Source organism: Leucoraja erinacea, chromosome 29 (assembly GCF_028641065.1).
Source record: "Leucoraja erinacea ecotype New England chromosome 29, Leri_hhj_1, whole genome shotgun sequence".
Classification (NCBI taxonomy): domain Eukaryota; kingdom Metazoa; phylum Chordata; class Chondrichthyes; order Rajiformes; family Rajidae; genus Leucoraja; species Leucoraja erinaceus.
In genome coordinates this window covers 11574557-11592739 of record NC_073405.1, presented here as the reverse complement: position 1 = coordinate 11592739, position 18183 = coordinate 11574557, and the positions used below count along the sequence as shown (strand labels likewise).

General features: G+C 42.6%; 1 protein-coding gene across 1 annotated transcript in view; it reads left to right on the top strand.

The window, feature by feature from the left end:
• Positions 1-1707: 1707 nt before the first annotated feature.
• Positions 1708-18183, top strand: part of LOC129711157 (protein unc-13 homolog A-like) — a 162571-nt gene continuing 146095 nt past the window's right edge. The window contains exon 1 of the mRNA XM_055658609.1: positions 1708-2537. Coding sequence (XP_055514584.1) covers positions 2516-2537 — 22 coding nt within the window. The 5' untranslated portion in view covers positions 1708-2515. The remainder of the gene's footprint in view (positions 2538-18183) is intronic.

Genomic DNA, 18183 nt, shown 5'->3' with positions numbered 1-18183 from the left:
ATAGATGCTTAATGAAAAATATAAAGTTTCAAAGCTGTCCTGACAGTAAATGCCAAAATATATAACTTAATGCATCTTTTATACCACTTCACTCAATCACTTTAAGGCAAATCTTAATTTTGATGATACTTAAACTATTTTAAACCAAGGTTGCATTGGTCAACAGAAAGATGGAAAAGAGGGGTATCGACTCCTAATTATGCCAGCAGGGCATTCTCACTGATTAATTTGACATTAGTTAACATTTGTACATCTTGTTAACTTATATACTATTTAGTGGAATATGGCCAAATGCAGGCAAATGGGACTCGCCCAAAATGCCAATTTGGTCAGCATGGGTAAGGTGAGCTGAGAGGTCTGTTTAATGCTTGTCAGTAAACCAATAAATATTCATACATTTATCTAACATCAAACAGTATATTGCTCACCAATAATGTGTTTTAATGGCTATTGCTTATTCCCCTTCACACTGATTATCTCCAGCTTTTAAATATATATTTCAGTAAGTCTTATCACCTTGCCCAATGTTTTGGCCCACTCCCATTACTTTGGGGGTGTTAATCATTGTTCCAAATCCATCTACTAGGTATGTTGATATATATAGAGATAGAGATATGAAATGAAATGAAATGAAATGAAATGATTGAAAAAAATGAAATGATTCAATTTATTGTCATTGTCAGTGTACAGTACAGAGACAACAAAATGCATTTTTAGCATCTCCCTTGAAAGGGAGACACAGGGCGTCGCGGTGTGCCCGCGCCTGCCGCCGTAACATTCCATTACAGGCAAAGGTGGGTGAAGTGTCTTGCCCAAGGACACAACGACAGTATGCACTCCAAGCGGGATTTGAACCGGCTACCTTCTGGTCGCCAGCCGAACTCTTAGCCCATTGTGCTATCTGTCGTCCCCAATATATAGGTTTTGTCTTGAATTCCTTTTACACATTTACAGACAATAGGTGCAGGAGTAGGCCATTCGACCCTTCGATCCAGCACCGCCATTCAATGTGATCATGGCTGATCATCCCCAATCAGTACCCCGTGCCTGCCTTCACCACATATCCCCTGACTCCGCTATTTTTGGACTATTGTGTGCAATCCTGGTCACCCCATTATGAAAGGGATATGGAGGCTTTGGACAGCAGGTCCTCTCCTTTCACCTCACCAGCCTCTGCATCCAACACATCATTCTTTGACATTTGCACCACCTTCAACATGATCCCACCACCAGTCACATCTTCCCATTCCCACCCCTTTCTGTTCCCTCTGGTACTTTGTGGTACTCTCCACCCAAACACCCCCTCCCCAGGCACTTTCCACTGCCACCGCAGGTGATGTACCACTTATCCATATACCTTCTCCCTCGCCTCCATCCAGGGACCACAGCAGTACTTCCAGGAGAGAGAGATTCACATGCACCTCCTCTAACCTCATCTACTGCTCTGATGTTCCCAATGTTGCCTTTTTTCCATCAGCGAGACCAAGTGTAGATTTGTCTACCATTTTCTCGTTCGGTACCCAGAGTAGAAAAATCAAGAACCAGAGGACATAGGTTTAAGGCGAGAGGATAAAGATCTATTAAGTACTTGAGGGACAACTTTTTCACTCAAAGGGTGGTGGGTATATGGAACGAGCTGCCAGAGGAGGTAGTTGAGGCAAATACCAGCATTTACAAGGCACTTGGACTGGGCCATGAACGGTTTATATGAATATGGGTCAAATAGGACGAGCTTCGATGGGCATCTTAGTTGGCATGGATGAGTCCGAACGGCCTGCTTTCATGTTGCATGACTATATGGAGATTAAACACTTTTGACTTGGAAAAAAGACACAAAGTGCTAAAGTAAGTCAGCAAGCCAGGCAGCATCTCTGGAGAACATGGATAGGGTGACATTTCGGATCGAGACCCTTCTTCCAACTCGCTGAGTTACTCCAGTACATTGTGTCATCACTCGTAAACCAACACCTGCAGTTCCAAGTGTCTCCACTCTTGACTTGACAATACTCCAAATGCGGACTCACCGATGTCTGGCACGTCAGACGCTGCCCGGCCGGCTAAGTTCCTCCGTCGCTCAGCGTTGTGTTTATCGCGGCATTGCAGCGTCCGCAGCCTTCGACTCATCCCGGGAGGAGCTCGCGCCGCCAGCTGTCAACTGTCACCCCGCTACGTGCCCGAGCCACCCACTGTCATCGTGCCCACGCCGCCCGCTGTCAACTACCAACCCGCCTCGCGCTCGTGCCCGCGCTGCCCGCTGTCATCGTGCCCGCGCTCCCCGCTGTCATCCCGCCAATTCCCCGCGCGCGCCGCTTGGCCGTGACGTCAGCCGGACCCGGGGGCTGCTCCCGACAAAATGGCGGCGCCGTGTAATCGCTGAGCTGAGGAGTCGCTGTCCGCCCGTCAACCAGAGCACAACCAACGGCAGGAAGAAGCCTCTCGTCAAAGGGCTTGGATCTGTAACTCGGGCGGGCCGGGGATCCAGTGACTCGGCGGCGTGCAGCCCCGGAGAGGAGCAATGTCTCTGCTTTGTGTCGGAGGTAAGGCTGCTTGTGTCTACTTGTCTCTCCCCTCCCGGCCCGGCCCACTCGCCACTCCACTCGCTCCCTGGGCACGGCGCTGACTTATCAATGAATGAATGAACGAATGAATGAATGAACGAACGAATGCATGAATGAATGAATGGATATCAGCGGCCTCCATAGAGTAAGGGCGCATCTCGCACCTTCACTCAGGTCCCGTTCCCAAGCCCACAAAATACTCCGACAGCTCTTACACAATTAGAGGGGCGACTTTGTAGAGAGATCAAGGGGTTTCCGCGAGGAAAGGTGGGGCGGTTGATTTTTTTTGGGGTGGGGGGAATACTCGTCCTGGGATCGGTTTTGTTTGATTTGTCGTGGGAGTGGGTATTTGACCTGTCAATGATGGGGGTTTCAAAGAGGGGGGTTTCAAACTGTCGTGAGGGGGGGAGTGGGGGTTGCGGTTGTTCAATCCCTTTAGTTTTCATGGGAGGGGGTTGTACCTGTGGGGGGGCACGATGTTTGAATTGTCAGGAGATAGAGGGAGCCGGGGGGGGGGGGGGGGATTGTTGGCCCTGTCGAGGGGGGAGGGTGCGTTCATCTTGTAAGGTGGGAGGGATGGGGTGGCGGTGGTGGTTTGCGTTGCAGTAGGGGGTTGCTTCAGATCTTCCTGTGGAAATGAAGACATGTCAGCTTTCCTTAAATAACGGTTCTGTTTTATAAGGAATAGTAGATTGTGGTACTTTTTTTTAAAACACCTGCTGCGGAATACCTCACCCTAAATCATTTAAAATAATTGTGATGATTTGACCACATATGATTATTTTAAAAACATGTTAAATTGCTTAGGATTCTTTTTAAAAGCTAAATTATTTATGGAATGCTTTACAAATCTTGCAGCTTTTAATCAGTATTTTTGTGGGATATATTTTTTAAAGACTGTTGCTTTCATATAAAATGGTCGACAGTTTAAATGTTAAATGAAACACATAGCTGATACAAGTGAAGATTATCGGAGCTCGTGTACTTAGCGCTCTGGGGTGTGGAAGTGGAATAAACGGAAACGTCACGACACCTTACTGCAACCCGTCAGGCAGTGTAGTACAGTACCATGGACAGCTCTTTCTTCTCAACCTCACTGGGAATTGTTCATTTCAAAGTCCACGTGCATTCTTTGATTTTTTTATGCAATACCTTGTTTTGGAAGGGGTTTGATAATTTCATGTGAGCAAATTGAGACATTTTACAAAAGTAACACATTTTACAAAAGACAATATTGCGTATTGATGGAGTCATTACAATTACTACACATTTGGAATTAAAGCTGATAGCAAACACAATTCTTGTGATAAAAGAATATATAGGGGGGGGGGGGGGGGGGGGGTTCAAGACGGTTGTAATGTTTTTATCCCCAAAAAATTGAATATTCAAATTGAATTAATATCAACATCATTTTCTTTAAGGGTCTACAACCTGTGATTTGTGGCATGTCTTGATTCACACTGTGGAATGTTAGTCTTAATGCTCATCACCTAATAGTGGTGTTTATGATCATATGAAAATATATTTTGAAGGAGATGGGATTTGTACAATAGGAATGGTTAAGACTTTCCTACCAATTTTGGAATTTGTGAAGTTGTATGAATTATACTGCAGCAATATATAAAGGTACTTAATTTGGAAACAATACTCATGTTTTTCTGATGCATGCATACTCAAATGAGGTAGTGAATCACTTCCTAGATGTGCAGTGTTATTTCTTTCCTCCTAATGATGCTTTGAGTTTTACTTTGGTTGATCAGCGAAGCAATTTAATGGTAGCCACACCAATATAGCCTTGTAATTTGGATTTCCAGATTAATGTTGGCATATGTACATGAGTTATTGTGTTGGTGTTAGACTAGAGCAGGGGTATTGCAAAATTTGGGAATTGGAAAATTCAATTTTGTGGTTATTCGATCAAATTTGAAAACTATTTTAATCCTAAATATTGTAATAGAACATAGAACAGCACAGGAACAGGCCCTTTGGCCCACAATCTCTGAACCAAACATCATACCAAGACCAACTCTTATCTGCCTGCACATAATCCATATCCCTCTATTCCCTACATATCCATATGGGGGGGGGGGGGGGGGGGGGGGGGCGCTAGCTAGTATGGGCTTTGTGGGCTGATGGGACTGGTTTCCAGAGGGCTAGTATGGACATTGTGGGCCAAGGATTCTTGGGCTGGCGGCTCAGTCACTCATGGCTGGTGGGCTGGCAGTTGCCGCACGGCTATTCCTTGAAATTCCATATCAAGCAGGGTGCAGGGCCATAAAATTCAAGTGTAGTTTCTTACCACTTCAAGCAGGGTGCAAGGCCACCAAATTCAAATGCAGTTTCATACCATATCAAGCAGGGTGCAAGGCCACTAAAGACAACGAGTCGTGACTTCTCCCTCCTCCATCTTGCAGAGACTGAGCCACGTTCACTCTTCTGTGTTTTATAGTCCCTCCCACCAGCAGGGGCGTGGCCTTCATGGCATGATTGACAAGAGAGAGAATCTCAACATTTTTTAAACACTAATAACTCTTTTATGTTTCATCGATGGGAAAAATCCTCAGCACCTGATGAGCGGAGGGGGTAAAAAATGTCAAAAAATCACAGCCGTGCGTGGTAGCGTTTTTTCTAAAATCAATATAAAGCGCAAACAGGAAGTGGTCAAGATTAGACTTTTAATTATATAGAAGGCAAGGCAACTTTAATTAGGCAAGGCAACTTTAATTAGGCAACACAGCTTTAGCATTTCCAAACCAAAGGCAACACAGCTTTAGCATTTCCAACCCTAAGGCAACACAGCTTTAGCATTACCAAACCAAAGGCAACGCAGCTTTAGCATTTCCAAACTATATTTTTCAAACCACATTAAGGGCACTGACAGGTCAGTAAAACCACTCACGGTTTAGTAGACATGTTATTCACAGCTCAGACGGAGAGACGTGACCCTCTCGCTCCCCCATCTTGCAGAGACTGACTGAGGCACAACACTGTTGGGTTTTATAGTCCCTCCGGAAGGGGCGTGGCCTTCAGGAGAGAGAATCTCAACATTCTTTAAACACTAATAACTCTTTTACTTTTCATCGATGGGAAAAATCCTCTTGTCCTGCACAGCGGAGGGGGACTGTGAGTAAGATGGCCAACAATCACAGCCGTAAGTGGCAGCGTTTTAAAAAAAAACTAAAATCAATATACAGAACAACAGGTCAAGATCAGACTTTTAGTAATATAGATGTCAAGTTTCCCCTCAACCTCCAATGTTCTAGAGGAAACAATCCAAGCCTGTCCAACCTCTCCCTGTAGCTAAAATCCAGGCATTATTCTGGTAAACCTCCTCTGTACCTTTCCCGAAGCTTCCCTTGCCTTCCTGCAATAGGGCAACCAGACTGCACGCAGTACTTCAAATGCAGTCTAACCAAAGCTCTATAAACCTGCATCATGACTACCTGACTCTTGTACTCAATTCCTCAATCAGTGAAGACAAGCATACCATTTGTTTCTTTACCATTTTATCTACTTGTCACTTTCAGGGAGTTGTGGACTTGGACCCCAAGATCCTATAATTAAAAAAAAAAACTCTGGGGTTGCTTAGCAGATCAAGCTGCGTCTCTGGAGAGGCAATTAGTAATACTATTTCACGTCAATTTCAGTTCTAAAATGTTGACTCTGTTTCCTTCTGTGAAAATGGTGTCTGACCTGCTGTGCGTTTTATTTTATATTGGTGTTTTCCAGTATTGGTAATTTTTATGCTTTTCCATTATTTGATCCTAAATTGCGTTATTAAATTAAACTGGATTCAGAGTTATTCACATCAATTTAATTGTGTTTAAAATGTAATTGTGCGTATTATGAAAATGATTCTTTCAAGTTATGCTCAAAATATCTATCAGATTTCTGGGGTGTAAAATTAAAAATCCAATTGACTTGTAGTTCATTATTTTTTTTCATTCATCATTTAATGATATACACTTGACAGATTGCAAGAATTAAAATTGCTAGAGAACAGAAATTCATAGGTCAGAAAGCTCACATTTAGGCTTCTTTGATAACTTTAATTCTTTAAATCCTTTTAAAAACGTAACTATAATATGCTAATGGAACTTTCTGGACATCCGGTGGCACTGTTACTGGCTGCCTCCGACCACAGTCTGGTTGTCTTTTTTATTTTTTGTTATGTTTAGAGTGTGTTCTTTTTGTTTTTTTCAGTATTTTATGTGGGGGGAAGCAGGTAGGGTAAGGGGGAAACCGTCCTTCAGTCGCTTCCTGGCGAGGATGTGGCTATTCTCCGAGTCGCAACACCCCTCGCGGCCTACCAACTGGATTGGCGCGCCTTTCTTGCTGGGAACCGGACCAGAGATTTGCAGCTGCGGCGCAGCACTGGATACATCTCGGAGCGGGCGAGGCCTTACCTGGGATCGCCGTTGAAGCTCCGGAGTGTTGGGCCGCTGCTCCAACATCGCGGAGCCGTGGTTAATGGAGCTCCCAGCGCGGGCGGCACTGACTTCAACATCGCGGAGTCCTTGGGACCCTTTGCCGGAGGTCACCAGCGCGAGTCTCCGCCCAACGTGGCCTGTGGACATCGGCAGCCGCGGACTCCAGTGGAAGGTGGCCGATTCGGAGGTCCAGGTCCCTGAGGATGTTCTCCCATTCGACGTTGGGGTTCCATCGTTCCAGGCGAGAGGGCTGTACATCGGGCCGCCCGTAGCGGCGACTACCGGGTGCTCGGGAGGCCCCGACCACGGGTGAACATTGGAGAATATCAGTGAGGAGGTTGACTGGACTTTGGTTCCTTCCCTCACAGTGGGGAACTTTGGCGCCGCTGTGGGGATGTTTGTGTTGTGGACTACCGTGTTCTGTGTTTTTGTGGGGGGTTTTTATTTTATTTTTTATATGACTGTAAGGGAAAGAGAATTTCGTTGTCTCTTAATTGAAGACAATGACAATAAATTGAATCAAATCAAATCAAAAAAAACTAAATCTAATTAAAATTCCATTTGGTTAGTAACAAAGTCTCTACTTGCAAAATGCCAAATTTCAGAATCTGGTAGCTAATGTGGTATATTTTTGAGATAAGCAGTTAAAAGCATATTTAATGTTACCATATTAGAATATCAATATTCTAATTGCTCTTGGATTCAACAAAATTCTCTAAATGAGACAAGTAATAATTTAACTAAAGTCATTCAGCAAAACAGATTTCTATGGAACAACACAGCAGTTGGTGATGTTACTTAATCAGTGATCCAAATTTGATCCTAGCCGTGATGTTTGTGTGGAGCGTGCATCTCAGAATAAAAGGACATCACTTTAGAAAGGAAATGAGGAGGAATTTCTTTAGTCAGAGGTTGGTGAATCTGGAATTTGTTGCAAAGACGGCCGTGGAGGTCGTCATTGGGTATTTTTTAAATGGAGATGGACAGATTCTTGATTCGTGTCAAGGGTTATGGGGAGAAGGCAGGAAAATGGGGTTGAGAGGGAAATATATTTCAGCTATGATCGAATGGCGGAGTAGACTCGATGGGCTGAATGGCCTAATTCTGCTCCTATAACTAATGAACTTATGAAGTTACGAATGAAATAATGACATGAACTTATTTATTGTTAATAATTACTGCCCGTACACTGTTTATACTTTGAACTCCATGTGAACAAGCAATTTCATTGCATGTTGGTGTATCGGACTTCAAATTAATCTGTACCTGGCAATCTTCCTCGCAGGCCTCAATTCTGCCAATTTTCATCTAATGATGGCAGTCTTATAATATTGGTAGGCAGTTTCAGGATTTAGAACATCGACAATAACAGGACTGTGATATATTTCCAAGTTATAGTAGTGTGTGACTTGGACGGGAACCTGCAGATAATGGTGGTGATGGCGTTGTCAAAATAATTATCATTGATGTTTAAGAAGGAACTGCAGATGCTGGAATCGAAAGTAGACAAAAGTGCTGGAGAAACTCAGCGGGTGCAGCAGCATCTATGGAGCGAAGGAAATAGGCAACGTTTCGGGCCGAACCCCTTCTTCAGACTCAACACTTCCGGGTTTCATTGATGTTGCATGTTCTTTTGAATATGCATATTCAATTTGAGAGAGAGAACCATTTTGGATTATGAGTCTTATTGGTGTATTGTGAACTAACTGCTGCATCATTTGAGAAGCTGTTGTGTTTTTTGTCTGAACATTTATTTTTCCCTTTGGAATGGTATATTATGCCCCATGTTAAACAGTATGAAAACAAAGCTCTCTCACACAATCTACCTTACTTTTGTGTTTGAGCCCTTAGAAGGAAGGATTACAAATTACTATTGATATATAGTTTGAGGTTCTATTTCAATTGTGAAGATACGTTGATGAGGGCAGGCTGTTGAATTGGTAAATTGTGTGTTATCTGTGGCGTTTTAGCTTGCAAGCTGCACTCTGTAATCATTTGTAATGTCTTCAAGCTTTAAATGAAAAGGACTGGCGAACTTGCTTTAATTTATTACTTTTTACATCTGTCTTTGGCATTATGTAATTACATTATTACAATGTTCAAATCTAACAATTATTATGCTTACCAAATCATAATGCTTTACAATGCTGGTCAAAACGAATTGGCAGTTTACTCTTCAAATTCATCTAAGCATAATAATAAGTCTTAATGAGTCTTGGATTAGAAGGGAAATCACCTGAGAGGCACAGGGTAAACTTCCTTGAGTAACTTGGTGCGCATTTGCCTCTTGTATTGTTCTGTAGAATAGATTTCACCCTATGTCATTTTCCAGAATTATCTCGTTTGTGATTTCAAAGACTGTTCTTTTTCTCCTTCAAAGCTTTCAACTATTGTAAATTAACCTTGCATTATATTTTGGGCATCTGTCAGAGATGCTATGTATTTTCAAAAGATAAACTGGATGAGGGATACATTTTGGCTAAGTGACTAAGATAACGTTTTGACAAAGGTGTTCTTTCTCTTCCTGTGGATGTTGCATAGTCTGAAAAGTGTTTGCAGTGTATTTATGTTTTTGCTTTGAATTTTGTTAACCCTTGTTATACAGATATTGCCATTGCATCTTTATGCCTAGCTGAGAGGGTAGATGTGGCTTTGGTTTAACATTTCACCCAAAATCCAGAACTTAACATATTAAGTTCAAGTGTGTTATCACTCAGCTATGGCAGATACTTTGAATACTGAGTAACAGGAATATTTTCTGCTTTGAGTATTCATCCTGTATAAATAATATACAACATTTTAGTCCTTCAGTTGTTTGGAACAAGTGTGATTTTCCCCATTTGATCATGCATCATTTCATCGATGTTCTTATTATGAAATACAATTGTTGTATTGTCGCCGTTCAGACCAGGAGGTGAAGGAAAGCAATTGAAACACAATATTATAATACACGGAAAGTTTTGGATTAATTTTGAAGTGCGAAGACGAGATCTTAAATCGAAATAATTTTGTTTAGCATCTTAGTACGTATTTGAGCTCATTGGAATAAATGGAAACAACTCAGACATAATTGCCACACAGGCACATTCAAAGTTAGAAATCAGAAACTTTGAAGCAGCTTCATAATTTTCTCATAAGCATTTCCTTAAATATGAGAGATTATATATATTGTGGCGGGGACTCGAAGGAGTCCAGCCAAAAACTAATCGGACACGAGTTGCGTGAACTAGACATGTTTATTCTCTCCAATACAGCTCCCTACTCCTCCCAGGTCACGGGCATTGCCCAGCCTTAACTACCAACTCAGGTACTGACCCCGTTAATAGCGCCTCCCACACCAAGATGCCGCCCTCCAGAGCCGATGATTCGTTATGCCCTTGGGTTGCCACCAGGTGCTGCCACATGAACCCCCTCCCCACCCCCCCCGGAATCAGAGGCACTGAACCGGACGGGATGCTCAACGAGGTGGCCGAAACTCATAGATACAATCCCACGCCTCAGGGGCTTGCTCGGGTCGGAAGAATCTCCGGGAGCCCGGGACGGCGGACGCCCGCGACGGGGTAGTTGAACCACATGGACTGGCTCACTCAGGTCCAAGTGGGCCGGTTTCAAACGAGCCACAGGCACAGTTTCATGCCGGCCTCCCATGTCCAAATCAAATGTAGTAGGCCCGTGGGAGTTACGGCAAAGATAAATGTACGGGCAGCCCATCAGCGGCAGTGGGAAGGGGCCACTCCATGACGCGACGTTGGCGGCGACCCACTCCCGCAAGCGGATCAGCACCGATGACGAGGGTTCCTGGGACCCAAGAGCAGCAGGGACAAACTCCCCGGGGACGGTGAGCGGAGCACCATATACCAACTCCGCGGAGGACGATGACAGATCCTCCTTGGGGGCCATCCGAATCCCCAACAGGACCCAAGGCAACTCGTCCATCCACCCAGGGCCCATGAGACGAGCCTTCAGGGCGGCTTTCAGACAGCGGTAGAACCGCTCCACCAACCCATTTGACTGGGGATGGTACCCTTGGGTTGCCACCACGTGCCGCCACAATATATTTTAATTGTACCAAACAAATTGATTGTTTTGTGAATTCAAATATACCTTAATTCAAATATACCATAATTTTCTACTTTTGGCAAGTTATTTTGATTTTAATAACATGGTTAAAAATGTTAATGTTTGATTTTATTTTTCCTCCCCATCCATTGTGTTCTTTTCACTTTATTCTCGATTCAGTAATCTAACAGATTCTACATTGTGTGTTAGTATATTACCATAGGAATAAAGTATATTACTGTGATGTATTACTATAAATGTTAGTATAAATGTCAAACCACTCCATGTCCATTTACTTTTTCCATAAGGGAGCATGTACAATTCCTGTTGATACTTGGTGTGCATTTTAGGAACATAATTTGATTCATTGAGTCCTTTTTAAGAATTTCTATTTTCTGTTCTGGAAGCTCAACAACTCTTCTTTTTTGATTTTTACAATGATTTTCGCATTTTGATGCAAATCCATAGAACTCTTCCATTCCATAACATTGTTGCTTAGCATTCAAGTGCTATTGATCCTGGATCCTGTCCCACTACGGCGACCTAATCTGCGAGTTTAGAAGAGTTTGCCCTCGACTCAAACTCGCAGCATGGTCGACACGTGGTCCTAGGAGGTCACTGGAACTCTCCTTCATGTTCGAGGGAAGTTCCTGAATACTTGTGGCCCCAGCTAGGTTGCGGAAAATTTTCAGCATGTTGAAAAATTTTACGCAAGTAAAAATTGGTCGGCATGGTTCTTTTGAACTCGTAGTGCAGTGGAGTGGGGTCGCTATGTAGTTACAGTCAGTCGAGGGCAGCCGTAGGCAATCTCCTTCCCTGACCGGGCATTTTAATTGGCTCATTGGAGTTTTCAGGACTAAGGAAAACCGACCGGTAGGTTAAATGCCCGCTAAACTTTATTATACTTCTTAAAAGTGTCTCCACTCCTTCTCCCTCCACCCCCCCCTCTCCCTCCTTCTCTCCCCTTCTCCTTCTTCCTTCTTCCTTCCGCTCTCCCCTTCTCTCCCCCCCCCCCCCCCCCCCGCTCTCTCTAAAGAACTTACCGTACACTGTGCAGCCGTCTTTTATCTTCCTCCTCATCGCGGGTGTGAATTTCAGGCAACGCTTTCCCTGGCCCCCGCCTTTGCGATGTGTTTGTGTGTGCGGTCGGTCGATGCAGCTCGCGGTTTCATCGCTTACGGTCGATCCAGCTCGAGGTTTTTCAGGCGAGTGCCCTCGAGCTTGAAGGTCGAAGACACTCTTCTGAACTTAGGTCGCCGCAGTGGGACATCCCCTTAACTTGTATCCTCTGTTTGAAATGCTCGGGTTTTACAATTAGACCTGTAATTAAAACAATGTTTTTGCTGGTATCTTAATTGTTATGACTCTTTATTTCTAGAGATGCTTGATTGTAAGTGAAAGCTTTGTACTGAATCTGTTGCACATTTTCTTTTCAATCAACTTGAGTAAACAAGTATTAGCATGGAGTGATGCAGCATCCCAAGAAGTGAGATGATACATAAACGCATCGCCTTTTTAAAAAAAATTGGCCAGGATGAAGTGTCCTCATTTGGTTTAACACGACTGGTTGCAAAGCTCGGCACCTGCATAAATAATTCATATTGGATTTGAGTCCTGTTGTAGTGAGGTGGCATAAAAGAGATGTGTAGAATGCAACACCATCCATACATTTACACTTAAGAGTTCCAGGAATAAGAAATGATGCAGCTGCTGTGTGGGTGGATTGAAGCAGGCTGAGATATGGAATATTGAAAGTAGCCTTATTGTTGAAGGAATGTGCGGGAGCACAGAATGTAGGAGATGAAAGCTAGAGCGAAAGGAGAGTAGCTATTTTGGTAAACGTCCTCTGCCCATGATTTCCCCAACCCCCAACTCTTGCTTTGGTAAGCGAGGACATGCTGTCCTTATCTTTCATGATCTTGCCCTTCCTTACCTATATACCCTCCTCACCACAAAAAAAGCATTTGAAATGCTTTATACTTGTCTATATTTAATATCTTAATTCTATTATTTATAGTTCTACCATTTGCAGCCTTGCTTTCATCTGCCTAGGATCTGTTTGGAATTCTTTCCTTAAATCTATTACTTTTGCCCCATCTTTTTTCCCCAGGATGCTCCTTAAAGTGGTTTTGCAGATAGTGAAGATGGTTGTGAAAAATTGCAGCAGGATCTCGATCGATTAGCCAGGTGGGCTGGGGAATGGTTGATGGAATTTAATACAGAGAAATGTGCATTTTGGGAAGTCTAACATGGGCAGGACCTACACAATGAATGCTAGGACTATAGGAAGTGTTGTAGAGCAGGGGAATCTAGGAGTGCATTATCAAGGTTCATTGAAGGTAGAGTTGCAGGTAGATAGGGTGGTTAAAAAGACGTTTGGAACATTGGCCTTCATCAGTCAGAGTATTGAGTATAGAAGTTGAGAGGTCATGTTGCAGTTGTATAAGATGTTGGTGAGGCAACATTTAGAATATTGTGTTTAGTTCTGGGCACCATGTTATAGGAAAGATGTTGTCAAGCTGGAAAGGGTACAGAGAAGATTTACAAGGATGTTGCCAGGACTAGGGAGTCTGAGCTATAGGGAGAGGTTGAGTAGGCTAGGACTCAGAGTGCAGGAGGATGAGGGTTGCTCCCATTGAGGTATATAAAATCATGAGAGGAATAGATTGGGTAGATGCACAGAGTCTCTTGCCCAGAGTAGGTGAATACAAGGACCAGAGACATAGGCTTGAGGTGAAGGGAAAAAGATTTAATAGGAATTTGTGGAGTAACCTTTTCTGTGGTGAGTGTGTGGAACAAGCTGCCAGAGGAGGTAGTTGAGACAGGGACTATCCTAACATTTAAGAAACAGTTGGACAGGTACATGGACAGGACAGTTTGGAGGGATATGGATCAAACGCGAGCAGGTTGGACTAGTGTAGCTGGGACATGTTGGCCGGTGTGGGCAAGTTGGGCCGAAGGGCCTGTTTCCACACTATCAATCTCTGATTCTATAACTCTATGCCTCCGTATAGTGCTGAGCTTTTGAAATTACTTGACAGTTCCTTGTGGCTTGGTTTCAACACTTAAATGTTAAGGACGCTTCGCATTAATGCTAGTTTATGATGTTTTGACATGTTTGTGATGTGTCATTGTTTCTGTGGCATCTTTCTTTCCAACTGTGCTTAAATATCAATTAATTAGTGTAATGGAATGTCATTAATGGCAGCCCGTATTTCACAATTTTGAGACTGCACAATATGTTGATGTGCAAATATATTTTGTTAATACTGTCTAGATTTTTTTTATCAGGTTGCACTATGTGGCAATTTTTCTTAGATGTAGAAAAGAAGGTGTACTTGTGGTATGTTCAGATGATACAAGCCATGCTGCTTCTCAAAGGGAGAAAAATGGAGAAAGAAATGTCACTTGACTGTCAATGTTCAGTGCTAGTGTAGTTGAGGAATTATGAACTTTGAGGTAAACCTATTGCAAGGCTGACTTTGATTGCATGCGCACACCAAAAAAGATGTTTAGATCATTTTTTAGTATAATGACTTGCTTTCTATAGTACAGTTGAATACGATTTTCAATCACAAATGGTGGTTTCCTTGAAATCCAACTGCACCATCACAATTTTACAAATTGATTAAGCATCACAATGCACATATTTCAAAGTTTTTCTTGCTGTGTGGTTATTTGATAAAATCAAGTCACATCCTATTCAGTCTAGCAGTTGCATTGTATACATTGTACTCTATAATTCATTCAGATGTTGGCAGGAGTTGACTGAAATTGTGAGTATAGTTTGAAGTCACTAGAGTTTTTTTAATCCATAGGTATAAATGGTTGTGAAAGTATATCTTGATTCATGCAATGTTCATGACACTATTTTGAAATGATTACTAGGCATTAGTTGTATTTTTAACTAAAGTTGAGCTACCACTTTGGCTTTATAACACAATACTCTGTAATCAAAAATGTTATAAATGGGTAAAAAGGAAGAAAACTAGTAATATCTGTCTTGGATGGTGATTAATCAGCATACAACACAGAGAGAGAGAACACCTGGTTGAGTGGTGCAACAACAACAACAACAACAACCTTTTGCTCAAGATCAAGGAACTAATCGTTGGCTTCAGAAAGGGGATATTGGGAGACCATGCACCAGATTTCATTGGTGTGTCAAGTTTGGGGACAGTTAGCAGTTTCAAATTCCTGTGTGATATCATGTCAGATGACCTATGTTGGGCCCAGCCCACAGATGTAATCATGAAGAAAGCACGCCTCTACTTTCTTAGAAATTTTAAGAGATTCACCATACTCTAGCAAACCTCTACAGATGCACCATTGAAACTATCATGACTGGTTGTATCATGGCCCGGTATGGCAATTCCGGGAACACAAGAGGCTATAGAGCACAGCACTTCCTTCCATTGAAAACCACTATATCAGGTGCTGTCTCAAGAAGGTAGCATCTATTCTCAGTGATCCCTACCATCTGGGCAATACCTTCTTGTCACTCCTACCTTTGGTCAGAAGGTACAGAAGCTTGAAGTTGCACAACACCAAGTTTAGGAACAGTTACTTTCTGCTTCTATCAGGTCCTTCAGTCAACCTGCATAACCCTCATCCTATGTCGACAACGGAACACTATAATGCACCTCTTTTAGAAATGTTACATGTAATTTATGTGTAATTTGTTTTCATGTGTTTTGTCTGAGTCTAATAGACTGGTATTGCTGCAAGCAACATTTTCATTATACCTGTATCTCACCATACTGTGACAATAGACTTGACTCAACTCTACGTTATGTAGACAGTGGTGAGCATTCAGACAAACAAGTGTTTGAACTTTCTGGTTTAGTTACTTTTAGTGGTTACTTTTAGTGTATTTGAATTGCCCATCTGCTATTTTCAAAAATAGTTTAGTACATAGCAAAGTAAGCAAACCTATGATATTGGAATGATTCATGCTATAACATGCCTTTGTAATGGTTTCTGGAGTATCATGAGTTTCAAAATTGGGAGAGTCCAGCAAGAAGGCCTACTATTTTATGGTGAAGACCAGTTAGTCTAGTTTGTCACTATTGTCAATTAACAAGATGAACCATGGGGAATGGCAATCTGTCATCACATTGGAATGAAGATCTAAATTGGGTCAGCAACCTTGTTCTGCTTACTGGCCGGGGCACATGTCTGTGAGCGGATGGCGGGCCACATCTATCATGTGTACAAATGGATCCCGCCCCCATCCTGCTCCGGATGGCAGACATCAAATCACGTGTTCACAGAAGGTAGACAAAAACAAAGATTATAGGGGACAAAAATGCTGGAGAAACTCAGCGGGTGAGACAGACTCATGCAATCCTTGCATGTCTCACCTGCTGAGTTTCTCCAGCATTTTTGTCTACCTTTGATTTTTCCAGCATCTGCAATTCTTTCTCAAACATGTTCACAGAAGGTGCGTAGCCGTGCCAGCGGCTTTGCGAAGGATGCGGTACAGCCAGAGCTCGGCCGGCGCTCTCTGCCGGGCTCGGGGCGGGCGCTGGGTCGGGCTCGGGGCAGGCGCTCGGCGGGCCGGATGATTATGGGGGAAAAAATCCGCCTGTAAAGAAAAATCAAACTGGACAGAAAACGTTTTACACAAATGAGCTTGTTTTTTGTAACATAAACACAATGTTTTACCGCGGACTATAGTAGTGCAGCTGATAAAGCTGTCTCACAGCACAGAGACACGGGTTCAAACCTGATCAATTGTACTGTCTGTGCAAAGTTTGCATTTTTTCCCAGTATTCAATGGGTTTTCTCCCATGTCTGATAGGCATGCTGGTTGGCAGGTTAATCAACCACCATAAATTGCCACTTGTTTATAAGTGAATGGTGGAATTTGGGAGAGTTTGATGATGATTTAACTGGACGAATGATTGTCAATGCAGACTGGCTGGGCCAGGAGTTTGTTTCTGTGCTGTATGATTCTATGATTCCAGTACATGTATTGAGAGTAGAATAGCTGTGCATAGTCTTTTAACTGCCTATGTTTATTATTGTTTTGGACCTTATTCTAGGGATTGATACACAACCTCCCGTTTGAGCAATGCTTCTGCCTTTTGCAAGGAATTCATTTCATTTCTCAGTTCTTCGTTTCCATTGTATATTCTGATTTGTTCCATACTTCTGTTTTTTTTATACTTCCAGAATCATGGTTTCCTAACATAGTTGACAGAGAGCTTGGCTGCATTCCCTCCTACTCCTCAACCTATGCTCACTCCATTTTCTTCTGTGTTAGAGCAAGGTTAGATTGTTCTGCCCTCGCTACCCACCTTGCATGCCTCTGCATTCAGTGGATAATCTATTTCAATTTTTGCCATCTTCAAAACCATTCCCTGACATGTTGCCCTTTTTCCCGCATTTTCGCTGCTCCATCTATACCAACTAGTGGAACTTTCTCATGATTTCAGGATATGCAGCACCTATAATTTTATTTCTTCCCATCTTGCCATCCAGGGACCTAAGCAGTCCTTTTGGATGAAGCTATAAAATCACTTGTTTATCTATCTAGTATGTTGAGTTTGGTGCTCACAATGAAACACAAGAAAGCAGGCCACCAGGCCCCTCAAATCTACCTGACTGTTCAATATGATTATGGCTCGTATATGTTGGTCTCAACTCCTCTAACCGTTTCCTCGTAGCCCTGAAAGACTTAATCCTTCATGTTTTGATCTATCACCACGTAAAATACTTTCACATCCTACACACTAGGGACAATTATCCTTAATAAAAAATTGCAATTATCCTTAATAAAAAAATTGCAACTATCCTCAATAAAAAATGTTAATTTCTGTCATTTGTTCAAATGAATGGGAAGCAAAGCTTGGTTGTGAAGAAATAACAATGTTTTGAGAATAGAATTACTGAGTATAAATTAAATATCTATCTTTCTATCTATATATTACTAAAACTCTCCTCTTGTTTGTTTCTATATATGTGCGGGCTGTGCTCCCGCAATTACGGCAAACGGTACAAGATAGCGCTACAATTTTTATACACAATGTGTGTTGACTCACACTTTCACCCACTAATGCATAAATATCTGGTAGTGGGATGACGGGACAGCACACTGAGGCATGCTTCTCGTGAGAAATTTTACACCACAA